The sequence below is a fragment of the Corythoichthys intestinalis genome, chromosome 8 (genome assembly GCF_030265065.1).
Source record: "Corythoichthys intestinalis isolate RoL2023-P3 chromosome 8, ASM3026506v1, whole genome shotgun sequence".
NCBI lineage: Eukaryota > Metazoa > Chordata > Actinopteri > Syngnathiformes > Syngnathidae > Corythoichthys > Corythoichthys intestinalis.
The window spans coordinates 31480157-31506952 of record NC_080402.1 but is presented as its reverse complement, the minus strand read 5'-3'; the positions used below and the strand labels follow the sequence as shown (position 1 = coordinate 31506952).

Sequence of the window (26796 nt, the reverse complement as noted above, 5' to 3'; positions counted from 1 at the left end):
CTTTATTTTCTGGTAGCAGTACTGCTAACCAATTTATTAAGTCGCTGTGCGGGCCAGACGTTATTGATCTTATGACAGAGGCTGAGGGCCGGAGGAAATTTGACCATGGACCGGATTTGGCCCCCGGGCCGCACTTTGGACATGGATGATTTAATGTGAAAGCTACTTCATATGCTGGTAGCAGTACTGCTGACCAATTTATTACGTCTGTGTGCGGGCCAGAAGTTATTGATCTTATGACAGAGGCTGGGGGCCGGATGAAATTTGACCACGGGCCGCATTTGGCCCCCGGGCCACACTTTGGACATATCTGGAGTAATCTAATTAATTACTTTTCTCATCTTGGCAATGGTGTTACTGTTACTGAGGAGGGAAAGGCGTGCGTTACTATGTTGGTTGACGGACGCGAGAAATGTCTGAGAAAGACGGACTCACTGAGACGAGAGAGCAGAGCAGGAGTGGGGAGGAAGCAAGGGAGGGTGACGCCGTTGCAAACGCGATCCTACTATGCTAGGTGGCTCCAATAATACCTGACTGTAGCCGATAGCCTACAAACTACGCCCACATGATGCTTCGGTAGATATCACAAACAGAATATACAGAACTAGATGCAAATAACCCGACACGGCGGCATTAGCAACATATACAATAAAGAACTAGATGCGTTAGTAAACAGCTGCCATCTTAAAGCTGTAGACTTCTCATGAAGGCTCTGTTGTAGAGACCGTTCCTAGCGAACCTAAGTCACTTTTTATCTAAAATGCTTCTAAATCGGCAAAATTTAACTTAAATCTATCTTTAAATGATTAAACAGTTTTAAAACTTACACATGTCGAAAATAGACGGAAGGGAACTAATGCAATAACGGGAGCAATTTTAACAAATTTAACGGTTGATTCACAACATTAAATGACTTCCACACATAGCTAAGGTTATTATCTAGTTATCGCAATGTCCGCAATACCCCTGTGTCTAGTTAAGTTTAGGGTAAAGAATTGGGCTGGGGCCAATTGTCCCTATAAACTTCACATTGTGTGACCTTTTTTTTTTTTAAAAAAAAAAAAAAAAGAAAAGAAAATTATCACTAGTTACTTTGTCAAGTAACTAATTACGCTTACATTCAGGTAACTGAGTTACTAACGCAATTACTTTTTGGGAGAAGTAATTTGTAACTGTAACTAATTACTTTTTTAAAGTAAGATTAACAACACTGATGACGGGTCTAAACAAATGATTTACAGTAGACATGCTGGGGTCCACATTGACGCGGACAGCAAGGTGGCTGATGTCTACAAATCCGAGCGGTTCTTGAATGCGACACGAGGAATACCTCGCTCATCTGCACACGACCGAGAACTTTGTACCTACTCCTTCCTTCCAACTGCAACTCCGCCTGACAATGTAGGAAAAAAAAGAAAAAGAAAAAAAAAAGAAAAAATGCAATATTGGATGATTTCTCGTGGCACACCGGTTGAAAAACACAGCACTAATGAATAACTTGACTTGAAGATGGTTCATGCAATGTTTATGCGTTTTCCGAGTTTACACTGAGCATTTAAATGCACCACAGCAGTGACGCAGCTTCAACATGGGGGGCAGTTTTTAAAAAGGTACCACGCCTCCGGTTAGCAATGGTTGTTTCGGCCTGTTTCACTTTAACCAAGTCAGTTTTAAACTTAAAACAATAACCTCTGCATTACCGTGTCAACAGAGAGGTAGGTTTTGTATTCATTCGTTATTTCATGACGGTCTCAACGGTGTACTGATGTTAGCTTGCTATTTTATTTGTCTCGGAGCAGCTAATGCTAACAACAGTTCCACAGTTCAATTACCGAGCGTATTTGCACACAAAGAACAATATCCGCTCTTATACCAGCAATGATTCCCACCAACCATGAAAGGCTAGCGTCAGTATTAACTCCAAAATATGCGAATATAAAAAAATGAAACATCTTGCGTGCTTAGAGGACGGCTTTTGTTTGCATGGGTTAGCGTCATAAAGCTGAGCGTTTTACTGTCTTGAAACGTGGTTTGTATCACCAAAATACAGTAAGATTATCGTCTGTACTATTTTACATTAACGGCGAGGTTGAAATTACCACCAAATCACCGTAAATGGCCCAATTCCTATTAAGCAGCATCATATCTAGCGTGAGGAATATCAGCGTTTGGTTTCTTAGTTCATTAAATAGTACTGGCTGCCATGTAATCAATAACACCTCCAGTATTCAGGTATGTTTCTAAAATTTCAAACAATTGATTTACATGAAAAGCATTATTAGACTATTAATATTATTCAAACATAGTCAGACATGTCCAAAATCCAGCCCGGGGGTCAAATGCGCCCCGTGGTCAAATTTCATCCGGCCCCCAGCCTCTGTCATAAAATCAATAACGTCTGGCCCGCACACAGACTTAATAAATTGGTCAGCAGTACTCTTACCAGCATATGAAGTAGTTTACACACGAAATGCTGCTCCTCATTTACCCACTAAAAGGCAGCAGCACTCTAAGCAACATTACCCCATGTGACTCTTTACTTCCAATTTTCTAATCAACAAAAAAAAAAAAAAAAAAAAAAAAGGAAGTTGATTTCGACGGCCGACGCTTCAAGGATAGGTGGAAATTGGACACCTGACATGTACAACAAGATTACAGGGAATATACGCAGCGACAAATTGAAGCAACTTGAAGCTAGTTTAATTTCACAGCAGCAGCATAACAGCATTTCGCAAGAGCCCGAGAGTTGAAAGGGAACGCCACAAAGGTTAGTTGCGAGATTGTTGAAATTATTAATCAAAAAAAAATAATGAAGCAAAAAAAAACACAGAATGGCTTGCTAAAATGTGCTTAAATATATTGTTCTACATAAAGGACGTCAGCCAAGGTTGGCCCCCCACATCTTTACCACACCAAATCTGGCCCCCTTTGCAAAAAGTTTGGCAAGTTAACCCTTTAACACCGAACGTGTTGGCAGCTACGCGTTTACGCATATAGTCTTTGAAGCTTCGTCACGCTGTAATTACGTGTCCCACGTGCCGCTGGTTGGTCTAATTTGAAAGTGCGGAAGTTGATGTCCACACCAGTTTTTATTTGAAGTCAATCGACCAAGAAAAACGGGAGATAATGTCATTTGAATTTTATATTTTTATTGCACTCATAAATATGCATTAAAACGCTGCGTGGACCATGTATCTATCTCCATATTTCCATAATTTCTTTTCCTTTTTCAAAACCGAAAGCAGCACAAAAGACTACATATCCCAACAGCCGTTGTTATGTCAAGACGGACAAACCGAATGTGATCATTTTTAACTAATGAAAGGGAGGCATGCGACGCAAGCAACGGCCGGTTGGTTTGAGCGAGCGACTTTGAAACGTGCAGAATAAAGCTAGAACTACATTTAGCGCAAGCTAATGCATTATTTCATTAACTCAAGGAAGAAGATGAGCCGTATTGTCGTTTGTCGTTGTTATCTTTGGATGAGTCGCCGTCTCGGCGAGTAGAAGTGACAGCAGCGCGCAAACGGCGAAAGAGTAGGCTGTGTGACATTGTGTGTGACGCAGCTCCGTGACCTGTTCAAGAAGAAGCTTTATTGAGTGCGAAAAAAAAAAAAAAAAAATTATTGGGTCGCATGCCTAAAAATTTGAATTGAACTGAACTACTTGTCAGTATTTTTTTAAAAACTTTTTTTCAATGTTATATATATATTTTCTTCACTATAATCGTTTCAATTTTATGTAGATGTGTGTTCGAGAAGCTTGATTGCATGTATGTATATACTTTTGATAAGGTGATGGGTACAACACCTAACTTCACAAAGAGATACCCTCCAAACCCTTTGTGTGTGTTAGATGATATATATAATCTTTTTTCTCACTATTTTGCACCGTATATAACCTGTTTTGACCATAGTATGTGTAAAGGCCAAAAACGCCTATGACCATACCTGCTGTTTGTGTTGAATTGTCAAACATAAAACTATTCAATCTTATTTTGTTCTATTGAATGTTTATCCTAACAAGTTGAATAAATATTATCAAGCTTCAAAACGGTTGGTCGAGCATGTTTGGTTGTCAATGGGACATCAACATTACAAATCTTGAAAAAAGATTTGGGGATTTTTTTGTCTTTTGGGGTCCAAAATGTGGATTATAATTGGTCAGTGAAGAAAACAACAGTTTGGACATGAAGTTCAAGGTGTCCTGAAAAAAGGGACCCAACTTGGCTATTGGAAACATTTTTTTCTTTGAAATATAAAGGCAACATCAAATGCATGCAAATTCGGCCAAAATAGGCTTAGGTGTTAAAGGGTTAAGCAAATTTTAGCAAGCCATTCTGTGTGTCACATTTGCTTGATTACAGTGCTTTCAAACGATTAAAATTTTTAATCGAGTTAATCACAGCTTAGAAATTAATCGTAATAAATCGCAATTCAAACCATCTCTGAAATATGCCATATTTTTCTGTAAAATATTATTGCAATGGAAATATGAGACACAAGACGGACGTAAACATACTGTAAATAAGTACCGTATTTGTTTATTATCAAAATAAATCCACAAGATGGCATTAATATTATTAACATTCTTTCTGTAAAATTCTTAAATTAGAAATCTAGCCAAGGCAAAGTCTGAGTAAGTTTTATGTGTATTTTGCATAGCTGTTTTGTTTGGGAATGCCAGTTCTCTTTGCATTGAGTGCGTTTCTTTTTGTGAACATTTTTTTTTTTTTTTTTTTTTTGAGAGATAGGAATATTATTTTTGTTGTGCTTTCACTGAATGAGACTAGCGACTTAACTGGTGCTCCCAAATGCATGATGGGAAGTTGGGCAACCATGACTGTCAGTAGTGGCTGCAAATGGTATACAAGATGTTCTGCGTTGTGTTCAATTAAGTGTGTTGAGAAAAAGAGAAAAGTCTCTTGTTCCGCCCAAATGCTTGATGGGAAGTTGGGCAACCATCACTGTTAGTAGTGGCTGCCAAAGGTTAAGCCAATAAAAGGCGCAGTCCAATGAATGCCTGTGTCCACTTGCATTTCTCCGCCTTTTCGCTCTCAATGTGCAAAAATGGCGTCATTGTAAACTGTTTGAGGCAACGCATGAACGTGTCATTCAGTGTATGCGTTAATTGCGACAAATATTTTAACATGATTAATTTTGAAAAATTACCGCGCGTTAACGCAATAATTTGACAGCCCTACTTAATCATTTTTAAAAAATAATTTCAACAATCTCGCAACTAGCCTTTGTGGCATTCTCTTTTAACTCTCGGGCTCTTGCGAAATACTGCTGCTGTGAAATTAAACTAGCTTCAAGTTGCTTCCATTTCTCACGGCGTATCTTCCCCGTAATGTTGTTGTGCATGTCAGCGTGTCTTATTTGATAGTATCACCTCACATTGAACTCTTTAAAAACGGCAACTGTCTCTGCAAATGAGACAGACACAGTTGTTGCGTATTTTAGTGAAGAAATAGTCCAATTTCCACCTATCTTTGAAGCGTCGGCCGTCGCAGTCAACTTTCTTTTTTTTTTGTTGTTGTTGATTGTCGCCATTTTAGAAAATTGGAAGGGTCACACGGGGTAATGTTGCTTAGAGTGCTGCTGCCTTTGAGTAGGTAATGAGGAGCAGCATTTAGTGTGAGAACTACTTCATATGCTGGTAGCAGTACTGCTGACCAATTTATTAAGTTTGTGTGCAGGCCAGACGTTATTGATTTTATGACAGAGGCTGGGGGCTGGATGAAATTTGACCACGGGCCGCATTTTGCCCCGGGGCCGGACTTTGGACATGTCTGCTCTACATACAAAGTTAATTCGTTACAGGACCTGTTTGTAAGTCGAAATAGTCGGATGTCAGGCAGGATTTTCCCATAAGAATACATTATAATTCCATTAATTCGTTCTACAGCCCGAAAACCTACACTAAATCCTTAATAAATACTGCTGGTACACAGACCATATAAAGGGAATAAAAATCATAATAATAATACAATAGTAATAATAGTAATACTTATAATAATATAACGAATCGGGTTGTAAAGTGGCGGGTGTGTTTTGCGTGATGTACCTGAATGCACCGCGTGGCTGACGTGACAGAGTGAGAGTGTTCAGCTGTGGTGGACAGTAGCTATGTTATGTTGCACAAGTTCTGAAATAAATTATTAAAAAGCTGGCGATTATTTGGCAATGTTACAATAATAATAAGTAGAGATGTCCCAATCGATCGGCACCGCGAACGATTGGGTCCCATCACGTCATTTTCAAAGTATCTGAATCGGCAAAAAAATATCAGCCATGCCTTTTTTTAATATATATACAGTATTTTTTTTTTTAATTAAATCGTTTTGTAATTTTGTTTAACGTTACAGACATAATATGTTACACTCATCCAGAGTCTTTAGTTTAGGCTTAAGGTAGGGTTATCTAATTTATCCCGATAACGGCGGTAATTAATTTTTTAAAAAATGTATCACGTTAAAATATTTAACGCAATTAATGCATGTGCTGCACGACCCACTCACGCATTGTCGCGCTCAATCCGTAATGGCGCCGTTTTACCTATATAGAGAGATAAAAGGCAGCGTAAGATGAGTAGAGTGAATTTTGACAGCCTTTGGAGCCTTTTTTAATTGGCTAAAGCCTTACAATCCCTCTCCCTACGATTAGAAATATCATGGGAAGCAATGTGGGGAAGCAAGGTAGCAAATGATCTTTTTCTAAACACCTTATGTTATTTCCCAACGCAGAAAAGATATATCAATTGGTAGTAGAGCACGGCGGTAAACCGAAAATTTACCGTTGCCGAAATTCTTCAAGATGATCGACGTAATTTTGACCATGTCGGTAAATTCGGTAATTTAATAAAACAAGAAAATATAGTCTTTGTCTCTGTGTTGTTCGGCTATGTTCATTTCCCTTTAAGAAAGCAGACAGTTTGCTTAGGTATGGAGTCACGTGGTTTTCAGGAAGCCAAACAGCCCGATAGGCTAACGCTAGCGGCTAACGCTACAAGTAAACGGGATGGAGGCGGGCTTAAGTTAACTTCGCCAAACTTTCACCCGACATTAAAGAGCATACGAGACGAGAAAAAAAAGTCTTAAATGGCATTATTATGTGAATTAGAATCATATTTTGAGACGATTCGACTATATGCAACAATTTAGCAAAGCACAGATGATGAGAAATTAGTCTTTTAATCTGCCGGTTAGCCACGCCTACCATTATAGGGCTTTAGCGTCCCCAACAGGTGGATGACGTCAGCGGTAGACTGGGCTCATCGGTTTTACTATTCAGCCCATTGAGGGGGAATTATTCAGAACGAGGAAAACGCGACGAAGAGAGCCGCAAAATGTCATTGTTTCAGTCTCTCTACTCCAATATTTTTACAGGATATTCTTTTTATCCAAGTATTTTTCCCCAATAGCAATATAAATGGCTTGAGAAGGACCAGTCAGCCCGTCAAGGGGGAACTATTCACAACGAGGAAAACGCGACGAAGAGAGCGGCAAAATGTCATTGTTTCTGTCTCTTTACTTCAATATTTTTTACAGGATATTCTTTTTATCCAAGTATTTTCCCCAATTGCTAAATAAATGGCATGGTCATGACAAATAACAGTCTTGTGCTCAATGGAATATGAAATAATAAAAATGCATTTATTCAGGACGACATGGCAAAATTACTCCATAATGGTCAAAACTGTCGACTTCACCTTTACTGTCGCACCTCCCGAACGATATTTTATGACACCTAAATCGGACATATGTCATTTCCCTTCCCCGGCTTCGGAGAATGTAAACAAACCAGAAGGCGTGACAGCTAGCCGACATGCTGACCTGGACAGAGTGATGTTTCAAAGTCTTCGAAGCGGAAAATCACACATAACTAGCCTGGATTATTTGACATGACGACCCGGTTGTCGATTGTCTTCGCGGATCGGCAAACGGCCTGGCTGAGAGCAATTTACAGTTCGTTCCCGGAGGAGGGTGGCTGGAGTTGTTGTGCAGCTAACGTGCTGCTGCTAATGAGCATTAGGAGAGCTTTTTACATGCCTATCAATGATCAAACGTAAGTAGTCCTTTATTTAAAGGAAGTTTGTAGTGTTTACTTTGTAATCGCTGTATTCGTATTTGACATAATACAAAACAAACACAAACACTTCCTCGTAAGTCCAATGGTCCCACAGTAGTAGGGCTTGGCCAATATCCACGGTGAATGGGAACCTTTTGAAACTCCAAAAAGGTGGATACGCCTCTCCCTCATACAGAATAATTTTTCTGCAGCCGTTTGGCTGGCGTGATGCGAAAAATAAACGTATTAATCCGCAAAATCAGCTGAATCCTTCGTCCTCATACACAACAGTACACTGTAGCGTGAAGAGGACGTCTTCTGCCGTACACGTCACAGCGCCCTCCTCCTCAATGCAAGACCGAAGCCGGAAGTCACTCATTTTCATGGCGCGGGATTCAAAAAAACTATATAAAAATAGCGATCGCTTCCACACACATCCAAGCGGTCCATATCATTCAGGGGCATAAAATACCGCGTGTATTATGAAATAAACATGCTTTTTGTGTCACAGGCACTTTAAGTAAACTCTTGGCGGGTTCCAGAACGGAATCGGAAAAAAAGAAAACCTAAAACCTTGACGTAAACACTTGTGTTGAATAATTATGTCACAGCAGCCATTACCAATAAGTTGTCTGAAGTGTACTGTTAAAGCTGCAAGTCATTTGTTAGAATGACATGTTTGCACAGTATTGATTTTTATAATGTTGTACATTTTTCAAGTCACACAAGCTGTTATAAATGTTCACACTAGAATTCGTATTGTTTACAAGATTTTTTTAATACTTAATGTTTAAACTGCATGTGCAATTGTTAAATTGAAAGCTGGTAAATAAATTTAACGAGGAACGGTTCAATTGTTTTCCATGCATTGATTACAATTTTCAAATTGTATAACAGTCAGGCTGGGCGAATTTATCGTCATTTATCGTTATCGAGGTAAATCTGCTCAATTTATCGTGATACGTACTTAAGGCCATATCGCCCAGCCCTAATTGGTAGCACTACGCACAGTCATGGTTCCACTTCCCATCATGCATTTGGGCATGGCTGCAGTATAATTTACTGAAAGCTCAACAAATACACTAGATGGCAATATTTAGTCACAATATACAAAGATGTCCGTTTTTCACAAAAAAGGTAATTCAATAATATTGATTTGGGGGGCTCTGTATACCACTAATTTTTCTAAGGACGCCCCTTTCAAATCCCTAAAATTGACATGATTGGGATTTTCCCAGAGCTATTTTGTTAAAACAGGCCATGTCTACACAGAAATGTTTTTTTGTATCAGCAAATGTTTTGATGCTCTTTTGATTGTCCATTAATTTATTGCTTTCTATTGACAACGATAGAAGACTGGCTGTGAATGCTCACTTTTCAATGCCATTGAAGGCGTGAGGTTCCAATTCATTCTGACTGGGAGAGTCGCTGGCAGCCTTTTCCAGTTAAAATGGATTGTCAATGTATGTCTCGCACTGTCAATGGCAGCCAATGAGTAATATTGGGAATATTTGGCATGAAACCAATTTGGTTTATTTCTAGGTGCATATGTTGCAATTTTATAATAAGAAAATATCTTTGAAGGCAACAGTTACGTTCGGAGGAAAATTGATTCAGATAGACAAAAAGTCTGCATGTAAACCTGACTACTGTTAGTGTTTTGCACTATTTATGTAACGTAATATTAAGTGCGTGTGTGGTGTTTTGCAAGGCCCCAGCCATGGAGGATGACAGTTCATCCGTGACAGATCACTCCTCAGATGTAAGTAAGTATTGACCTTTTTGTATTTTAAGACCTTTTGGCTTCTTTGTGAGGCTTCTTCATAATTTACACATTGGCATTTTGCACACCAAATTGATTCCCCTTCATTCATGGACTTCACTATCAGTTGATGAGACAGGTCCTAGAGAGATTGCGCCACGGCTTCCCATAGGGGGCCGGTCCAGACAGCGTCGCGGCAGCTTTCACTCCGATAAACTCAAAACACACGCTGTGTTCTAATGCAGGATTTAGGTGGAAACAGGACAAAGTTTTAGTGCATACAAGCAGGCAGGAGTGTCTCAAGTAGGAGTGCAACGGTTTGCGGTTCAAAGCCGAACCGTACGGTTCAATACGGCTTTATAAACCGCACTTTTCGGTTTTGCAATTAACTTATTCCGAACGCTTGTGGAATGAATTGGTCGAGCTCTGTGTGCGATGTGAAGCACAGCTGTGGAGAAATTTCCGCCCCGCCGCAAGTAAATGTCCGATCGCTGTCAAGCACCTGTGTAATAGAAACCAAGTAATGCCCTCTCTCGCTTACGAGCGAAGTGCAAGTGAAACAAAGAAAACAAAAACCTATGGCGAGCGGAGGAGTAGAGAGACCGAATTTTGAGGAAGCACTGGCTTCTTTCAAATCTGCGGTGTGGCAACATTTCGGTTTCCCCGTGGACTACAATGCGGAGGGAGAGAAAATAGGAGGGAGAGAAAATATTGCAAAAAAAAAAAAAAAATTGCAAGCATTGCGCAGCGCTTGTTCCCTATGCTAATGGCAACACTTATAACATGATTTCGGCACCTCATCCGGCATCACCCACAGATATCACTTTCTCAGAGCAGGACAACACCGGAGATGACACCAGTGAAAACGCACGGCGGGCTTCGTTAATTTATTTGCAACGCTTGACCCACGTTACATTGTTCCCTCGCGGACATATTTCTCCAACAACGTATTCCCTGACATTTACGAAATGGCACGCAAAGCCATCGAAGATGACTTCGCTAAAGCACATAGTTTCGCTGTGACAACTGATAGTTGGACGTCCCGTGCTACTACCTAACTGTGACGGTCCACTATAATTCATACCTGTCAAGTTGTACGGTCTCGGTGCAATTTGTACAAGTGAGCACTGATTTTTAAATGTGTACGCTGTACGTTACGTTGAAAATCTGTACGTTTTTCGTGCATTACGTTTTTTTCTTCCGTTTGTTAATACGTTGGTTGAATGACGCGAGAAAAGAGACACGGACAGGGAAGAGTGTTTGTTGTGACGCTGTAGCAAACGTGATGCTAGGCTAGTTGACTCCAATATTTCCTGACTGTAGCCGACAGCCTACAACCTACGCCTAGATATCTCATGCATATAGAACTACATGCGAAATGACACTCGGTAGCGTTAGTAAACAGCCGCCATTTTAGAGCACTAAACTTCTCAGAAAGGCTCTGTTGTAGTGAACCTTCCTAGTGAACCTAAGTAACTTTTTATCTAAAGTACTCCTAAATCGGCAAAATCTTGACTTGAGTCTGTCTTTAAATGATGAAACAGTTTTAAAATTTTCACATGTCGAAAGTAGACCGAAAGGAACTAATGCAAAAACGGGAGCAATTTTATCAACTTCAACAGTTGATTCAGAACATTAAATGACCTCCAAACATAGCAAAGGTTACTATGTTTTTTTTGTTTTGTTTTTTTGAAAGAAATGGAAAAAAAAACATGAAAAGTAACACCAGTTACTTTGCCAAGTAACTTTTACTACTGTGTGTGTATTTCAGTAGTCAGTCACTAAACCAGCCAAGTAGCTAAGAGGCATTTTAACAGTCGAAAATGTTTACATTTTAAGTGTTTATTTCATTTTCTTAAAAGCAAAATAAAGGCAGTTTTTAAAAAAATAAAAATGCAAAAGGCAAACAGAAACCGTGATCCCAAAACCGAGGTTCAAACCGAACTGTGGGCTAACTGAACCGTTGCACCCCTAGTCTCAAGTAGAGCTGTCCTGAGCAGTCAACGTCATCGAAGACGTAAATGCCTCGACGAGCAAAAAAATATATGCGCGGAAAGTTGAGAATGGCGGACGCTCTGTTTGCAAGCAGGGAAAGCGGCACAAAGCCAAAAAAGCACACCCGAGTGACCAAAACATTGACTTATTTCAACGAAACAAAGGAGGGTACACTGTTGTGTCCTGTCTCTTCAATGCCAAGCTTGGCTGCACGTCAGCCGTGAATGAACATCTAAAGCGCCGTCACCCAGTTGTAATTTTGGAAGACGACTGGAGACAACAAGCTGGCAGATTGTAAGTCCATCTAACTAACGACATTTTTTATTGAAGTTGCTAAACCTGTCGCGCTATGGAATAAGTCAATTTATCACACAATAAATAAAAATAAGGGTGGTGCTAGATTATTAGATTAGTCGACTAATCGTTAAAAAAATGTCTGCTGACTAATCGGGAGAAAAATAGTCGTTTGGGAAAGCTCTAGTCTCGAGTGATTTGGTCAAGGATTCAAGGTAATATATAAAATAGCCCCATGCATGCACATTGAAACGTGAATTTTTACGTAAAATGAATGATAACTGACTGTTGTTTTTGCTTTTAATCAAGAATTTAGACTATTTTACATTTATATCTATAGAAATTCCGGGATTTACGCATTTATTTAGAAGACTTTTCAACTTAAAAAGCTCTTTGTTTTGTGATGGCCGATTTGTTGGATTTCTATTCATACACAATAGCGTAACTTTACATTCAAATAGCCATTTCAATCTAAAAATGACGAGGGCCAGATAACCAGTAAGACGTGCTAAGGCAATAGTGACATCGGAATTTGACCTAAATAAGTTGTAATTGTATATAGAAAATGTTAATTTAGCTTTTGTTGAGTAAAATTCAGATGATTCCGCATGCTTTCCTCAAGTATTTTGTTTGTGATGTGAAAATTGACTGATTTATTAGCTGTTGAAACTTATGTCGAAAAAAAATTAAGTCACTATTTCGGGCAAAACTTAGATGATATGTTAAATTTTAGAGATGTGCGAGATTTTCAATTCTTAGATTATTCGCGATTCAGCCGTGGAAGATTCGAGAACGATTCACAAACATCCAAATTCCGATTATTTAATTATACCAGATAAAGCGGAACTAAAACACGGTCAACGCGGTCATCGGGAAGCAATGAAGAATGGACCGAAAGTTAATATTTCAATTCAACTCATGCCGCCAGATAAAAAAAACAATACCTGACTGCGGCCGACAGCTGCTACAAACTACTGCCACATAATGCTATGGTAGATCTCACATATATACAGAACTAGATGCGAAATGATGAACGACGGCGGCGTTAGCACATGTATAGAGAACTAGATGCGAAATGACGGACAATGGCGGCGTTAGCACATGTATAGAGAACTAGATGCGAAATGCCAGACTTGCTGGCGTTAATAAACAGCCGCCATCTTAAAGCAGTTGAAGGCTGTTGTAGGGAACCTTCCGAGCGAACCTAATTAACTTTTTTATCCAAAATACTCCGAAATCGGCAAAATCTTGACTTGAATCTATCTTTAAATGATGAAACAGTTTTAAAACACATGGTGAAAGTAGACAGATGGGAAATTATGGAATAACAGGAACAATTTTAACAACTTTAGCGGTTGATTCACAGAATCAAATTAATTGAATGTAGTTTAAAGCTGCCATTACAGAATGGGGAATTGAGTATTTTATTTACTATCTTGAACTGTTAACTTAATACTGAAATATGAGCTTGGTTTAACCTGAGAGGATTTTTGTACAATTTTGGAACTAATGTTTGAAACATTAAAAATGAGGGAGGGCCATCAATAATCGATTTATAATCGAATTGTAGCCTCTGAATTGTAATCAAATCGTTAGGTGCTCCAAGATTCCCAGCTCTATTAAATATTGCTATTGATCCTGAAAATATAGGTGATATCTCTGTATTTGGTGATTTTTTTTTTTTTTTGTTTTTTGAAGATTTTATAGCCATTTTGTTTTGTTAAACTTATAATAAAAAATGATTTATCAGCATTTTAAAAGGGAACGACTATGAATTTTTTTATGCTGCTGCTCATGGCGACTCATATATGCAAAAGGGAGGTGCCTGTTGTAGTTTTAGGTCTCTAGCATCTTTGATTTTGAAAATATTTGAATTTTCAGTTTTTTTTTTTTAAATAGGCCCCTTACCGTTTCCCGTGAACTGATAGTGAAGTCTATGTCTCATTGCACTTTCAAACATCTTGTGTGAAGGTATTAGATAATGAAAGAAAATTACAGTGGTACTTCAACATACGAAGTTAATTCATTCCAGGACCTTGTTAGTAAGTCGAAATGGTCATACGTCGAGCAGGATTTTCCCATAAGAATATATTAGAATTCCATTAATTCTTTCCACAGCCCAAAAACCTACACTAAATCCTTAATAAATACTGCTGTTACTATTGCAAATAGCAATTATAAAGAGCAAAACAAATAAATTATGAATGAAAATCAGAATAACAATAATATAATTGCAATAATAATAGGAGTAGTATCTGTAATAATGTAACAAATCGGGTTCTAATGTGGCGGACTTTTTTTATTTTTATTTTATTTTTTGCTGTACCTGAACGCACCGCGGGGCTGACGTGACGGTGAACTATTTTACTTTCTGTTTCGATCCTGGCGTCAACAGCAGCGGACACTAGGCGAGTTGATGGAATAAATTATTAGAAACCTGGCGAAGCTGGCAATTTCTTTGGCGATGTTAGCACAATAAGAATTGTCACCTTAACTTATAAAGACTGGCGAACGGAGGAGGACCGCCGGCCGAGATCGACATTCTACGGCCTTACTGTCGACCCAGTTCATGGATGCACACACCATGCTTATATATTGCTGTCATTCAAATCTTTATTTGAATGGTAAGCGTCACCTTTTTTTTTTTTCCCTCCACTTGCACTAACCTTTTTGGATGCAGCGTTGATTTCTCTCACAAGAAAATCAGCCGTGCGTCCGTCTTCCGGCAAAACAAAGAAACTGTAAAAAAACGTCGTATTTAGTGCATGTCGTCAGATGTAGAAACAAATGCCGAGTCAAATTATACGTCGGATGTCTAAAAGATCGTGTGTCAAAGCGATCGTATATCGAGGTACCACTGTATATATCGCCCCCGACTTAGAATAGGATAGGCAATGTTGAATGAAATTATGCTACACTTTTAATTCAAATACTGATTCTTTGGTGTGCTCATCAGGTGCCGAAGCATTCGACATTGAGTATATCGTAGAACCTGATAACAGCGATGACTCTACTATCTCTGGCTCCGAAGATGACAAAAAGCCGGACAAAAAGTCTGCCAAAAAGGCTGAGAAAAGGTCTGACAAAAAGCCTGAGAAAAAACAGCCAGACAAAAAGACAGAGAAAAGGCCCAAGACAAGGCAACAAAAGCGCCATTCTTGCACTCTTTGCAGCAAAGTATTCGATAGGCTTTCCAAGCTTAACCGTCACCAATCTGTACACACAAGGCCAAGGACCTTAAAGACTCTCTATAACTGTAAGCATTGCGACAAGACTTTCAAAGAAGAAGAGAAACTGCTACGACACCAGGATACTCACAACAGGACAAGGGAGCACCCGTGCGCAGACTGCGATAAAGTGTTTAACAAGCCTTCCAGGCTCGCGCGGCATCGACGCATCCATGATAGGAAACCAAAGGAACCACACCAGTGTTCCTTCTGTGCCAAGACATTTGATAAACTTTACAGACGCATCCGTCATGAACGAATGCACACGGGCGAGAGACCTTTCACCTGTTCCTTTTGTGGGAAGGGATTCTCCGAAATGGGTCACTGCAAAGCTCACGAAAAGACTCATCAGGATAACCCGGAGAAACCCCACCACTGCCCCGACTGCAGCATGTCTTTCTTCAAGGCCTCGGAACTCAATCGGCACCAGCGCTCGCACACTGGAGAGAAGCCATTTCAGTGCAGCGAATGTGACAGCTCCTACGCCCGGTCCGAGAGTCTCAAGAGACACATGAGGAGCCACACCGGGGAGCGGCCCTACGCGTGCATCACCTGCAGCAAGGGATTTTACTCGCGCCAGGATTTGAACATTCACGTGCTCATCCACTCGGGAGAAAAGCCCCATCTTTGCCCCGTGTGCGGTAAAGGCTTCTCGCAACTTGGCAACATGAAGGAGCATGAGAAGAACGTGCATGTCAGGCCCGAGAAGTATTCTTGTAACGAATGCGGCGCCACCTTCACTCGTTTCAAGTCGCTCAACCTGCACCAGCGAGTGCACACCGGAGAGAGGCCATATCTCTGCTTGCCTTGCGGGCGAAGCTTTTCCTGGAGTCACTGTCTGAGCAGACACCGCAGAACTCACGCTCACAAGCAGATGTTGAGAGATGCCACCAAAGACCTACAAGATTTTGAAGCACTCACTGAGAGTCAGTGCAGTACACGTTTATTTTCTGCAAGCCCTACCAGTTCAAATGGATTGGACATAGTGACAAACTAATTTAAATTCACAGCGATGGATGAAAAGTACCACATGATTAGACGTTTGTCATCGTCAGTGGATTTATAGGAGTTAAGGATATTATATTGGACATTATGTAGGATTGCCTCTTCCAATGTAAAGCCAAACCGGCATTTGAAACACTAGTTCAGTTTGAAATGAGTGGACTGTGCCCTTGGTAATGCATAAAGTAAAAACAATCAAGAGTTTGAGTAGATCCCTTTTCTTTCCTTCAGTCATACTAGTCGAGGCATTTTGAACAATTATATGAAAACCAGCTTGGGAAAGTCCAGTTTCTTTTTAAGCACGACTGCCATTGTGCACAGTACAAGTAGAGCTGGGGTCTCAAACTGATTCCGCAAAGGGGTGCAGTGGGTGCAGTATTTCATTCCAATGGATCCAGCACAGACAGTTTATAGCAACACTTAACAAATTCTCAACCCTCATGAAACATTTTTAAGTTTTGTGGTCAAATATCGACTTACAGGGAGTTGAATGACAGCTCTTTCACTGCCTTACGAGAATGGTGGTAGGATCGCTGCCACACGAAAAAAAATGTGCCTGCTTTATAGCATACGACACTTCGCGCTTCCCCAGCTGTTACAAAGACTGAAGTCGAACTCGAAAGCCCGTACTGGTATCTTGGCAGAATTTTTATTTTTTCTGTCGGGATCTGTAATTCGTCAGTCGGGGGGTAGGGGTATACTGTTCATATCCCAAGTTAATGATGAATAATGAAGTTATGATATTGTTTAGCCACAATTAGATTCATTACTTCATCGCTATTCTGCCTTCACACAGCCACTGGAAACACAAATGTAGTTCAGGGCGACCAGGAGATGAAGACTTAACGACACTTGCACAGGTTCACATGGGAAATTAGGTCTGTTTCGTTAGGCGAAACACTACCGCCGTTTTTGTCCACTGGCCTTGCCAAAATAACCAAAAGTTGTTAAGTGTTGCTTTAACCAATGAGGTTTCTGCTGAAACAAGCAGCACCTGACTGCAATCGATCGGTTTTACTTGTGAGACACCAGATTGGTGAAAGGCTGTCCTATTGTTTGGTTGGAATGAAAACGTGGACACACTGCGGCCATTTGGAATTAGTTTGAGACCGCTGAAGTAGAGATCGACATTTGACTACAATTCCATGTTCAACTTTTAGTTATTTTTGCAGGGTGTGTTAGACAGATTGCCTTATGTGACCATGACCCTGCATATAGTTATGAAATTAATTTTTGATGGCATAAAACTATGGAAAGTGTTTATAAAACAACCCACCACATCCAAACAGAACAGATCATCCCTTCATAAGTTATCTTTAATGGTTTTTTGTTTGTTTGTTTGTTTTTTTTGTCCGCAGAACCTGGCAAATACCAATATTGCTGCAACTGCTAATGGGCATTTGCCCTGTAGGTGTGTAAAGTCAGTGTCAGATTCTGGCGTCATATATGAAATATTTTTTGAACTGCGATGTTTGTTTTCAACACAGCAATGCAGATGAAGTTAGTGTCAAGTAACAGGACGTAACTGATCTCAGCCACATTTGCCCTGAGAGACCCTGTAAAGTGGATTCAGAGATTTGTTGAAGATAATGCTGAAAATTTGCAAAAATTGCAAACTATATATGTGACTATATATATGAAAAACATTCTTCTCTGGTGTGTCAAATTTAGGAGGCATTTTCACTTTACAGGGACTTCTAAGTTATTTCTGCATATTGAAGTTAGTGAAAACCTTACCAAATGTGTATATTGCATGCTTTACCATTAACATGAACCAATATCCTGCTGTCATTGTTACTTGTGAACTGTGTCAAAATAAAAAAATGATCTTTTTTTCCTCCATCATTTCTTCAAAATGAAGTATTCACTTTTTATTTTCCCCAGATAAGATGTCACATTGTTGTATTAACCAGACTTTTACAAAGGCTGAAATGCATAACCCTTAAAAGTGGGATATATCTGAATTGGCCTAATTCACTTTTGATAAATAAAAAAATGGTAAGATTCTCACAACAGGATTTAATCTGTGCAAGACAATGTCCCGCTCGTTGTAAATCTGGGACTGAAAAGATTGGACCAAAACCTGTCAGGTTTGCATTTTTTTTTTCTTCTTTTTTTTAAACTAACCACAACACCCACTATTGATATCAGGTTTGCTTTCATATTGGATTTGGTTTATGTACTGCTATAATGCATATTTTGGATATTCAGGATGTGTTCAGTACTGGCATCACATTGCATTGATTTGTTAAGAGCAGTTGGAGGGGTACAGACCTCATATATATATATATATATATATATATATATATATTATATATTTTTTAAACATGAGCTTTAATTTGAAAGCTAAACATTATAAGGGCTACATATAGGACTCTATATAGTTGGTTTACCTTGTTGTTAGTCCTTCAGGACACTGCATTTTGGCACACTACTGCATTGCTTCAAAAAACGATCAATTAAAGATGTCTATTGATTTTATTAAAATGTTACATTTTACAATGGTATAGAATTCCATCCCTTTTCATATGCTTATCCAAGATTAGGATCCATCGGCAACAGCTTCAGCAAGTAAGCCCAGACTTCCCTTTTCCCAGCTACTTTGTCTAGCTGTACTAGGGGTATGCTGATGTGTTCCCAGACCAGGTGGGAAACAATCTCTGCAGCAAGTCCTGGGTTTACCTGGGGTCTTATCCCACTGGGGCATGGCCGAAACGACTCACCAGGGAGGACTGGATCAAATACTTGAGCCATCGCATCTAGCTCCTTAGCCAAGTGAGTTTTGCGAGTTGCTGGAGTCTGTTTGCAACTTAACAATATTTTCATTGTATTTGTATCTTGCTCATATCCAGCAAAAGGCTGAAAGTGCATTGCTAACTGTGGGCATTGCATCACCTGAATTGCTCTAATTTTACTTCACTTGTGCCACCAATTTAAAGCTCATTCACATTTTACTTTGGGACAAAGAACAGAAGAAAAGTAAGACAAAAAAACATGCCAAGCGTGTTAAAATGAACACAATGAAGCACGTCAAAATGAATTAATGGGTTCCAGCTCACTGTAGTTCTTGAGAGTGTTCAAGAGAAACCACCTGGAACAGAAGCTGCTGGTCTCCTTCTATAAAGCCGCTGTGGAGAGCATACTGACATACTGTATCACGGTGTGGTATGCTGGGTGCACAGCAGCAGACCGGAGACCCTATAGAGAGTCATCAACACAGCCCAGAAAATCATCGGCTGCCTTCTGCCCAGTCTTGAGGACATAACATGCTCCTGCTACCATAGAAGAGCTGTTAACATTATTAAGGACCCTTCTCATCCCGGCCACCACCTCTTTGACCTGCTACCCTCCGGCAGACGCTACAGGTCCAACAAAACAAGGACTAACAGGCTGAGAGAAAGCTTTTTCCTAGAGCCATTACTACCATAAATACAAAAAATATGAACACCTCAGAAACACTCTTTAATTTGGTTATGTAACTTTTACTAAACCGTGAACCTGCACATCACTTTGACCACTTTTCTTTGTTTATAGAAATTTTTTTATTCATATTGTACTCTTGGGATTACACAAATGGCGCTGCTAATTTAGGACCGCATTGCACTATATTTTGTCTTGCACATATTTCAATCTAAGGAAGCTATAACTATGTACTTATACAGTGCCTTGCAAAAGTATTCGGCCCCCTTGAACCGTGCAACCTTTCGCCACATTTCAGGCTTCAAACATAAAGATATAAAATTTTAATTTTTTGTCAAGAATCAACAACAAGTGGGACACAATCGTGAAGTGGAACAACATTTATTGGATAATTTAAACTTTTTTAACAAATAAAAAACTGAAAAGTGGGGCGTGCAATATTATTCGGCCCCCTTGCGTTAATACTTTGTAGCGCCACCTTTTGCTCCAATTACAGCTGCAAGTCGCTTGGGGTATGTTTCTATCAGTTTTGCACATGGAGAGACTGACATTCTTGCCCATTCTTCCTTGCAAAACAGCTCGAGCTCAGTGAGGTTGGATGGAGAGTGTTTGTGAACAGCAGTCTTCAGCTCTTTCCACAGATTCTCGATTGGATTCAGGTCTGGACTTTGACTTGGCCATTCTAACACCTGGATACATTTATTTTTGAACCATTCCATTGTAGATTTGGCTTTATGTTTTGGATCATTGTCCTGTTGGAAGATAAATCTCCGTCCCAGTCTCAGGTCTTGTGCAGATACCAACAGGTTTTCTTCCAGAATGTTCCTGTATTTGGCTGCATCCATCTTCACGTCAATTTTAACCATCTTCCCTGTCCCTGCTGAAGAAAAGCAGGCCCAAACCATGATGCTGCCACCACCATGTTTGACAGTGGGGATGGTGTGTTCAGGGTGATGAGCTGTGTTGCTTTTACGCCAAACATATCGTTTTGCATTGTGGCCAAAAAGTTCCATTTTGGTTTCATCTGACCAGAGCACCTTCTTCCACATGTTTGGTGTGTCTCCCAGGTGGCTTGTGGCAAACTTTAAACGAGACTTTTTATGGATATCTTTGAGAAATGGCTTTCTTCTTGCCACTCTTCCATAAAGGCCAGATTTGTGCAGTGTACGACTGATTGTTGTCCTATGGACAGACTCTCCCACCTCAGCTGTAGATCTCTGCAGTTCATCCAGAGTGATCATGGGCCTCTTGGCTGCATCTCTGATCAGTTTTCTCCTTGTTTGAGAAGAAAGTTTGGAAGGACGGCCGGGTCTTGGTAGATTTGCAGTGGTCTGATGCTCCTTCCATTTCAACATGATGGCTTGCACAGTGCTCCTTGAGATGTTTAAAGCTTGGGAAATCTTTTTGTATCCAAATCCGGCTTTAAACTTCTCCACAACAGTATCTCGGACCTGCCTGATGTGTTCCTTGGTTTTCATAATGCTCTCTGCACTTTAAACAGAACCCTGAGACTATCACAGAGCAGGTGCATTTATACGGAGACTTGATTACACACAGGTGGATTCTATTTATCATCATCGGTCATTTAGGACAACATTGGATCATTCAGAGATCCTCACTGAACTTCTGGAGTGAGTTTGCTGCACTGAAAGTAATGGGGCCGAATAATATTGCACGCCCCACTTTTCAGTTTTTTATTTGTTAAAAAAGTTTAAATTATCCAATAAATGTTGTTCCACTTCACGATCGTGTCCCACTTGTTGTTGATTCTTGACAAAAAAATTAAATTTCATATCTTTATGTTTGAAGCCTGAAATGTGGCGAAAGGTTGCAAGATTCAAGGGGGCCGAATACTTTTGCAAGGCACTGTAGCTCTAGAGCAGGGGTGTCCAAACTTTTTGCAAAGGGGGCCAGAATCGGTGTGGTAAAAATCTGGGGGGGCCGACCTTGGCTGACATCCTTTACGTAGAACAATATATTTATGCAAATTTTAGCAAGCCATTCTGTGTGTCACATTTGCTTTATTATTTTTTTTTTTTAAATAATAATTTCCACAAAATCTTGCAACTAGCCTTTGTGGCGTTCTCTTTCATCTCTTGGGCTCTTGCGAAATACTGCTGCTGTAAAATTAAACTAGCTTTAAGTTGCTTCAATTTCTCGCTACGTATCTTCCCTGTAATCTTGTCGTACATGTCAGCTTGTCTTGTTTAGTAATATCGCCTCACATTAAACTCTTTAAAAACAGCGACTGTCCCTTTGCAATTGAGGCAGACACAGTTGTTGCGTATTTTAGTAAAGAAGTAGTCCAATTTCCACCTATCGTTGACGCGTCGGCCGTCTCAGTCAACTTTTTTTTGTTGATTGTCGCCATTGTACAAAATTGGGAGTAAAGGTTCACCCGGGCTAATGTTGCTTAGAGTGCTGCTGCTGCTGCCTTTTAGTGGGTAAATGAGGAGCAGCATTTAGTGTGTAAGCTACTTCATATGCTGGAAGCAGTACTGCTGACCAATTTATTAGGTCTGTGTGCGGGCCAGACATAATTGATTTCATGACACAGGCATGACACATTTCTCAAAAATAACTAGTTCCTATGTAAAAATTGGGAAAAAAAATCATTGGAGAATGTCATTTTTCCAAATGCATGCTCCATATAAAGTAAATTTACAGTGGTTGTGTTTTGTTTGTTTGTTTGTTTTTTTAGGGGGGGGGGGCAAAAATGTGCATAGGCTGCCAATAAAAATATCCTTTTAAAATGATGTAGAAAATACATTTTAATTAGGGTACAAATTCACAAAATGCACAGTTGAATTAATGTTAAGAGCATAAAACGTACAGAAAGACCTCTTTAAGCAGCTTTCTACTCGAGTTTTGCAGGTTAGCAAGTTCACGCAGTTCAACTCCATGGCAGGTCGGACTTTCAGTAGCAAAATTAGTGGTGTGTTCCCCACCTCTACAACATTGACGTCTTTTTATATGACTTACAGTGGCTGCTGCTGCTGCTGGCCGAAAGAAAAAAACCTTCTAATATCCCTCCTCTTCAAACGGGGCAGAGGAGGCGGCATGTCGACATGTATTTCTGCCGGTGTTGTTTGAATGTGGAGGTTCTTGTCATCAGCCAATCAAACGTGCGTTTAAGGGGGGGAAAAATGGACTGGCACATTCACCAAGTGAAAAAGGTTAAATGTAAGTCTGAACATAATGAAAATAATTAATTTCATAATGGTAGGGTCAATTCTATCCTTACAACTTATGGGAAGACAATTTAAATTACCTATATAACTGAAGTCATTATATAACGCAAATAAGGTTGCTAAAAAGTTGGTGGGGACAATTTGAGCATTCTTAAAAGTTGCTGGTGTTATGTGACTTATGTCCCTACCGTTCCTTTGCAAACCTACGCCCTTGCTCTAGAGCAGACACGTCCAAAGTCCGGCCCGGGGGCCAAATGCGGCCCGTGGTCAAATTTCATCCAGCCCCCAGCCTCTGTCATAAAATCAATAACGTCTGGCTCACACACAGACTTAATAAATTGGTCAGCAGTACTGCTACCAGCATATTAAGTAGCATACACACTAAATTTACCCATTAAAAGCCAGCAGCACTCTAAGCAACATTACCCCGTGTGACCCTTTACTCCCAATTTTCTAATCAACAAAAAAAACAAGAAAGTCGATTGCGACGGCCAACGCTTCAAGGATAGGTGGAAATTGGACTATTTCTTCACTAAAATACGCAACAACTGTGTCTGCCTCATTTGCAGAGACAGTCGCTGTTTTTAAAGAGTTCAATGTGAGGCGATATTACCAAACAAGACACGCTGACACAGAGGTTGCGCTAGACTTTTTGGTTGTCTGTCATTTTGACTGACAGGGTCATAAAAATCCAGTCATAATCTATTTTTACCCGTCACTTAAATTTTTAAAATGTTAATAATGACATATTCAATAGTATTTAGTTTTCATTCATCTTTAATTAATATTCTGTCCGAACAAGCTTAACAGAGAATCCACACCGCGCCATCACATATCAAGCAGCTGTGCGTTATTAGCGCCTAGCTTGCCTTGAACACGGCTTTTTAGGAAGGGTCGGACTTGACAAGTCATTCAAAAAAAAGAAAAGAAAAAAAAAAAGGGTTTGAGGATAAGCCTGAGAATGATCGGTTTTCTCTCTGCTCCATATAAGCAATATTTCAACATTGCTTACACGGCTGAGAGTCGGGGCAAACTGCTCGTATGTGTGTGTGACATGCACGAACAGTGCGTGCATGCTATCGATCCATATACTTTGAATATAAACCTGTATAGGGATTATTTATGCCTGTTATTTGTCTCCACTTTTTAATAAGCAAAATATGATATCCCTGGAATGGATGACAGCCAGCATGTGTGATTGTATGGGCATTTGTTTTGATGCTTCTGTGCATGCGGGTCGTCCTGCTCAGCGCGTGTCGGACTGCGAATCAGTGCGTATGCGTAATACTTGAATGGTCTCAATGGACAAAGGCAGTCTGAACGGACACGCCAAAAAACCAGATATGACAAAAAATCGGATTCGTGCATTATGACCTGTAGTATGAACGTAGCCATAGGCTTGTTGCTGTTAAAAAGAGGACACAAATAACAGGCATATATAATCCCCGTTTAGGCTTATATTCAAAGTATATGGATCGATAGCATGCACGCACTGTTCGTGCATGTCACACACACGTACGGGCAGTTTGCCCCGACTCTCGGCCGTGTAAGCAATGTTGAAATATTGCTTATATGGAGCAGAGAGAAAACATAATTCTCAGGCTTATCCTCAAACCTATTTTTATTTTTTTATGACTGTTGTCAAGTCTAACCCTTCCTAAAAAGCCATGTTCAAGGCAAGCTAGGCGCTAATAACGCACAGCTGCAACGCTACCGTAGCTACCGTACTGTCTCTCGCTTTTTGATGACGTAATTGCTGCATTAAATCCGATTTGCGGGACTGGACAGTACAGACCGCCGCGACAGTCTGGAAAAATGTGGCCCAGATCGGATTTAGACCACATACGAAAGTGACCCAGATCGGATTTGAAATGGTCCCGTTCTATGCGACTTGTCACGTTCAGACCGTCAAGTTAATGCCTCACTCGAGTCGGAAAAACACGAAAAAATCGGATTCGTGCATTAAGACCTGTAGTATGAACGTAGCCTTAGTTCGGACGCTCAGTTGCCTTGACATTTTTCCGAGTAAGGCCAACGACGTCATGCATCAAGAGAGACAATAGCTAATTAATATGGTCACTCGCCACCCTGTGGTCTGGGGTGTGAATTGCAACCTGTCAAAATGACGGATGGACTTCAGTTTTTTCCGTCACCGTTTTAAAAAACCGGTCAACGACGGAAAATATTCGGTTAACGCGACCCCTGCGCTGACATGTTCGACAAGATTACAGGGAAGATACGCAGTGAGAAATTGAAGCAACTTGAAGAAAGTTTAATTTTACAGCAGCAGTATTTCGCAAGAGCCCGAGAGTCAAAAGAGAACGCCACAAAGGCTAGTTGCGAGATTGTTGAAATTGTTAATTAAAAAAATAATAAAGCAAATGTGACACACAGAATGACTTGCTAAAATTTGCTTAAATACCGTATTGGCCCGAATATAAGACGGTGTTTTTTGCATTGAAATAAGACCGAAAAAGTGGGGGTCGTCTCATATTCGCGGTCTAGACATTATACCCATTCACGATGCTAGATGGCGCCAGATATCATTGAAGCGATGTTCTGTCATGATAGATCTCAGCTACTCTCAAGTTTAACCATTTTGCATTATTTTATAGCAGTTTATCCTTTTTCAGATTTGTTTTAAGACTACAGTTACAGTTAGACTTCACTTTGATGGTTAATGCAGTTATTGCAATTTTGTTGTTTTATCACAATAGATTGGTTTATTTACATTTCAAAAACCAGAAGCCATTCATTTACGAATGTGATTGCCCTTTATTTTACGTATTTAAATGTTCAGATATTAAGATTTGAATGAGGCAAAATAACATGATTTTTCTCTCAAATATATTGTTATAATCATTTGTTTCAGATGTACTGTAATTATTTTCTGTATAAAAATTAATTTGGTGTTCAAAAAGTCTTTTTTCAAACTTGAGTCTTGAAAAAGAGGGGGCCGTCTCATAATCAGGGCCGTCTAATATTCGGGCCAATACGGTACTTCTGCCGGTGTTGTGTGAATGTGGGGGTTCTAGTCATCAGCCAATCAAACGTGTGTTTAAGTGGAAAAAAATGGACTGGCACATTCACCGAAAAGGGTTAAATGTAAGTCTGAACATAATGAAAATAATTCATTTAATAATGGTAGGGTCAATTCTATCCTTACAACTTAAGGGAAGACAATTTAAATTACCTATATAACTGAAGTCATTATATAATGCAAATAAAGTTGCTAAAAAGTTGGTTCGGACAATTTGAGCATTCTTAAAAGTTGCTGGTGTTATGTCCCTACCATCCCTATGCAAACATACGCCCTTGCTCTAGAGCAGACATGTCCAAAGTCCGGCCCGTGGTCAAATTTTATCCAGCCCCCAGCCTCTGTCATAAAATCAATAATGTCTGGCTCACACTCAGACTTAATAAATTGGTCAGCAGTACTGCTACCAGCATATGAAGTAGCATACACACGAAATGCTGCTCCTTATTTACCCACTAAAAGGCAGCAGCACTCTAAGCAACATTACCCCGTTTGGCCCTTTACTTCCAATTTTCTAAAATGACGACAATCAACCAAAAAAAAAGAAAGTTGACTGTGACGGCCGGCGCTTCAAGGATAGGTGGAAATTGGACTATTTTGTCACTAAAATACGCAACAACTGTGTCTGCCTCATTTGCAGAGACAGTCGCTGTTTTTAAAGAGTTCAATGTGAGGCGATATTACCAAACAAGACACTCTGGCATGTACGACAAGATTACAGGGAAGATACGCAGTGAGAAATTGAAGCAACTTGAAGCTAGTTTAATTTTACAGCAGCAGTATTTCGTAAGAGCCT

At 39.9% G+C, this 26796-nt stretch overlaps 1 protein-coding gene across 1 annotated transcript; it reads left to right on the top strand.

Moving 5' to 3' along the window:
- Nucleotides 1–1578: 1578 nt before the first annotated feature.
- Nucleotides 1579–18194, top strand: LOC130920401 (zinc finger protein OZF-like). The gene is made up of 3 exons (XM_057843593.1): nucleotides 1579–1715; nucleotides 9784–9838; nucleotides 15080–18194. Exons 2-3 carry the CDS (start codon nucleotides 9793–9795, stop codon nucleotides 16345–16347), a joined length of 1314 nt encoding a protein of 437 aa, XP_057699576.1. The 5' UTR covers nucleotides 1579–1715; nucleotides 9784–9792; the 3' UTR covers nucleotides 16348–18194.
- Nucleotides 18195–26796: the final 8602 nt, after the last annotated feature.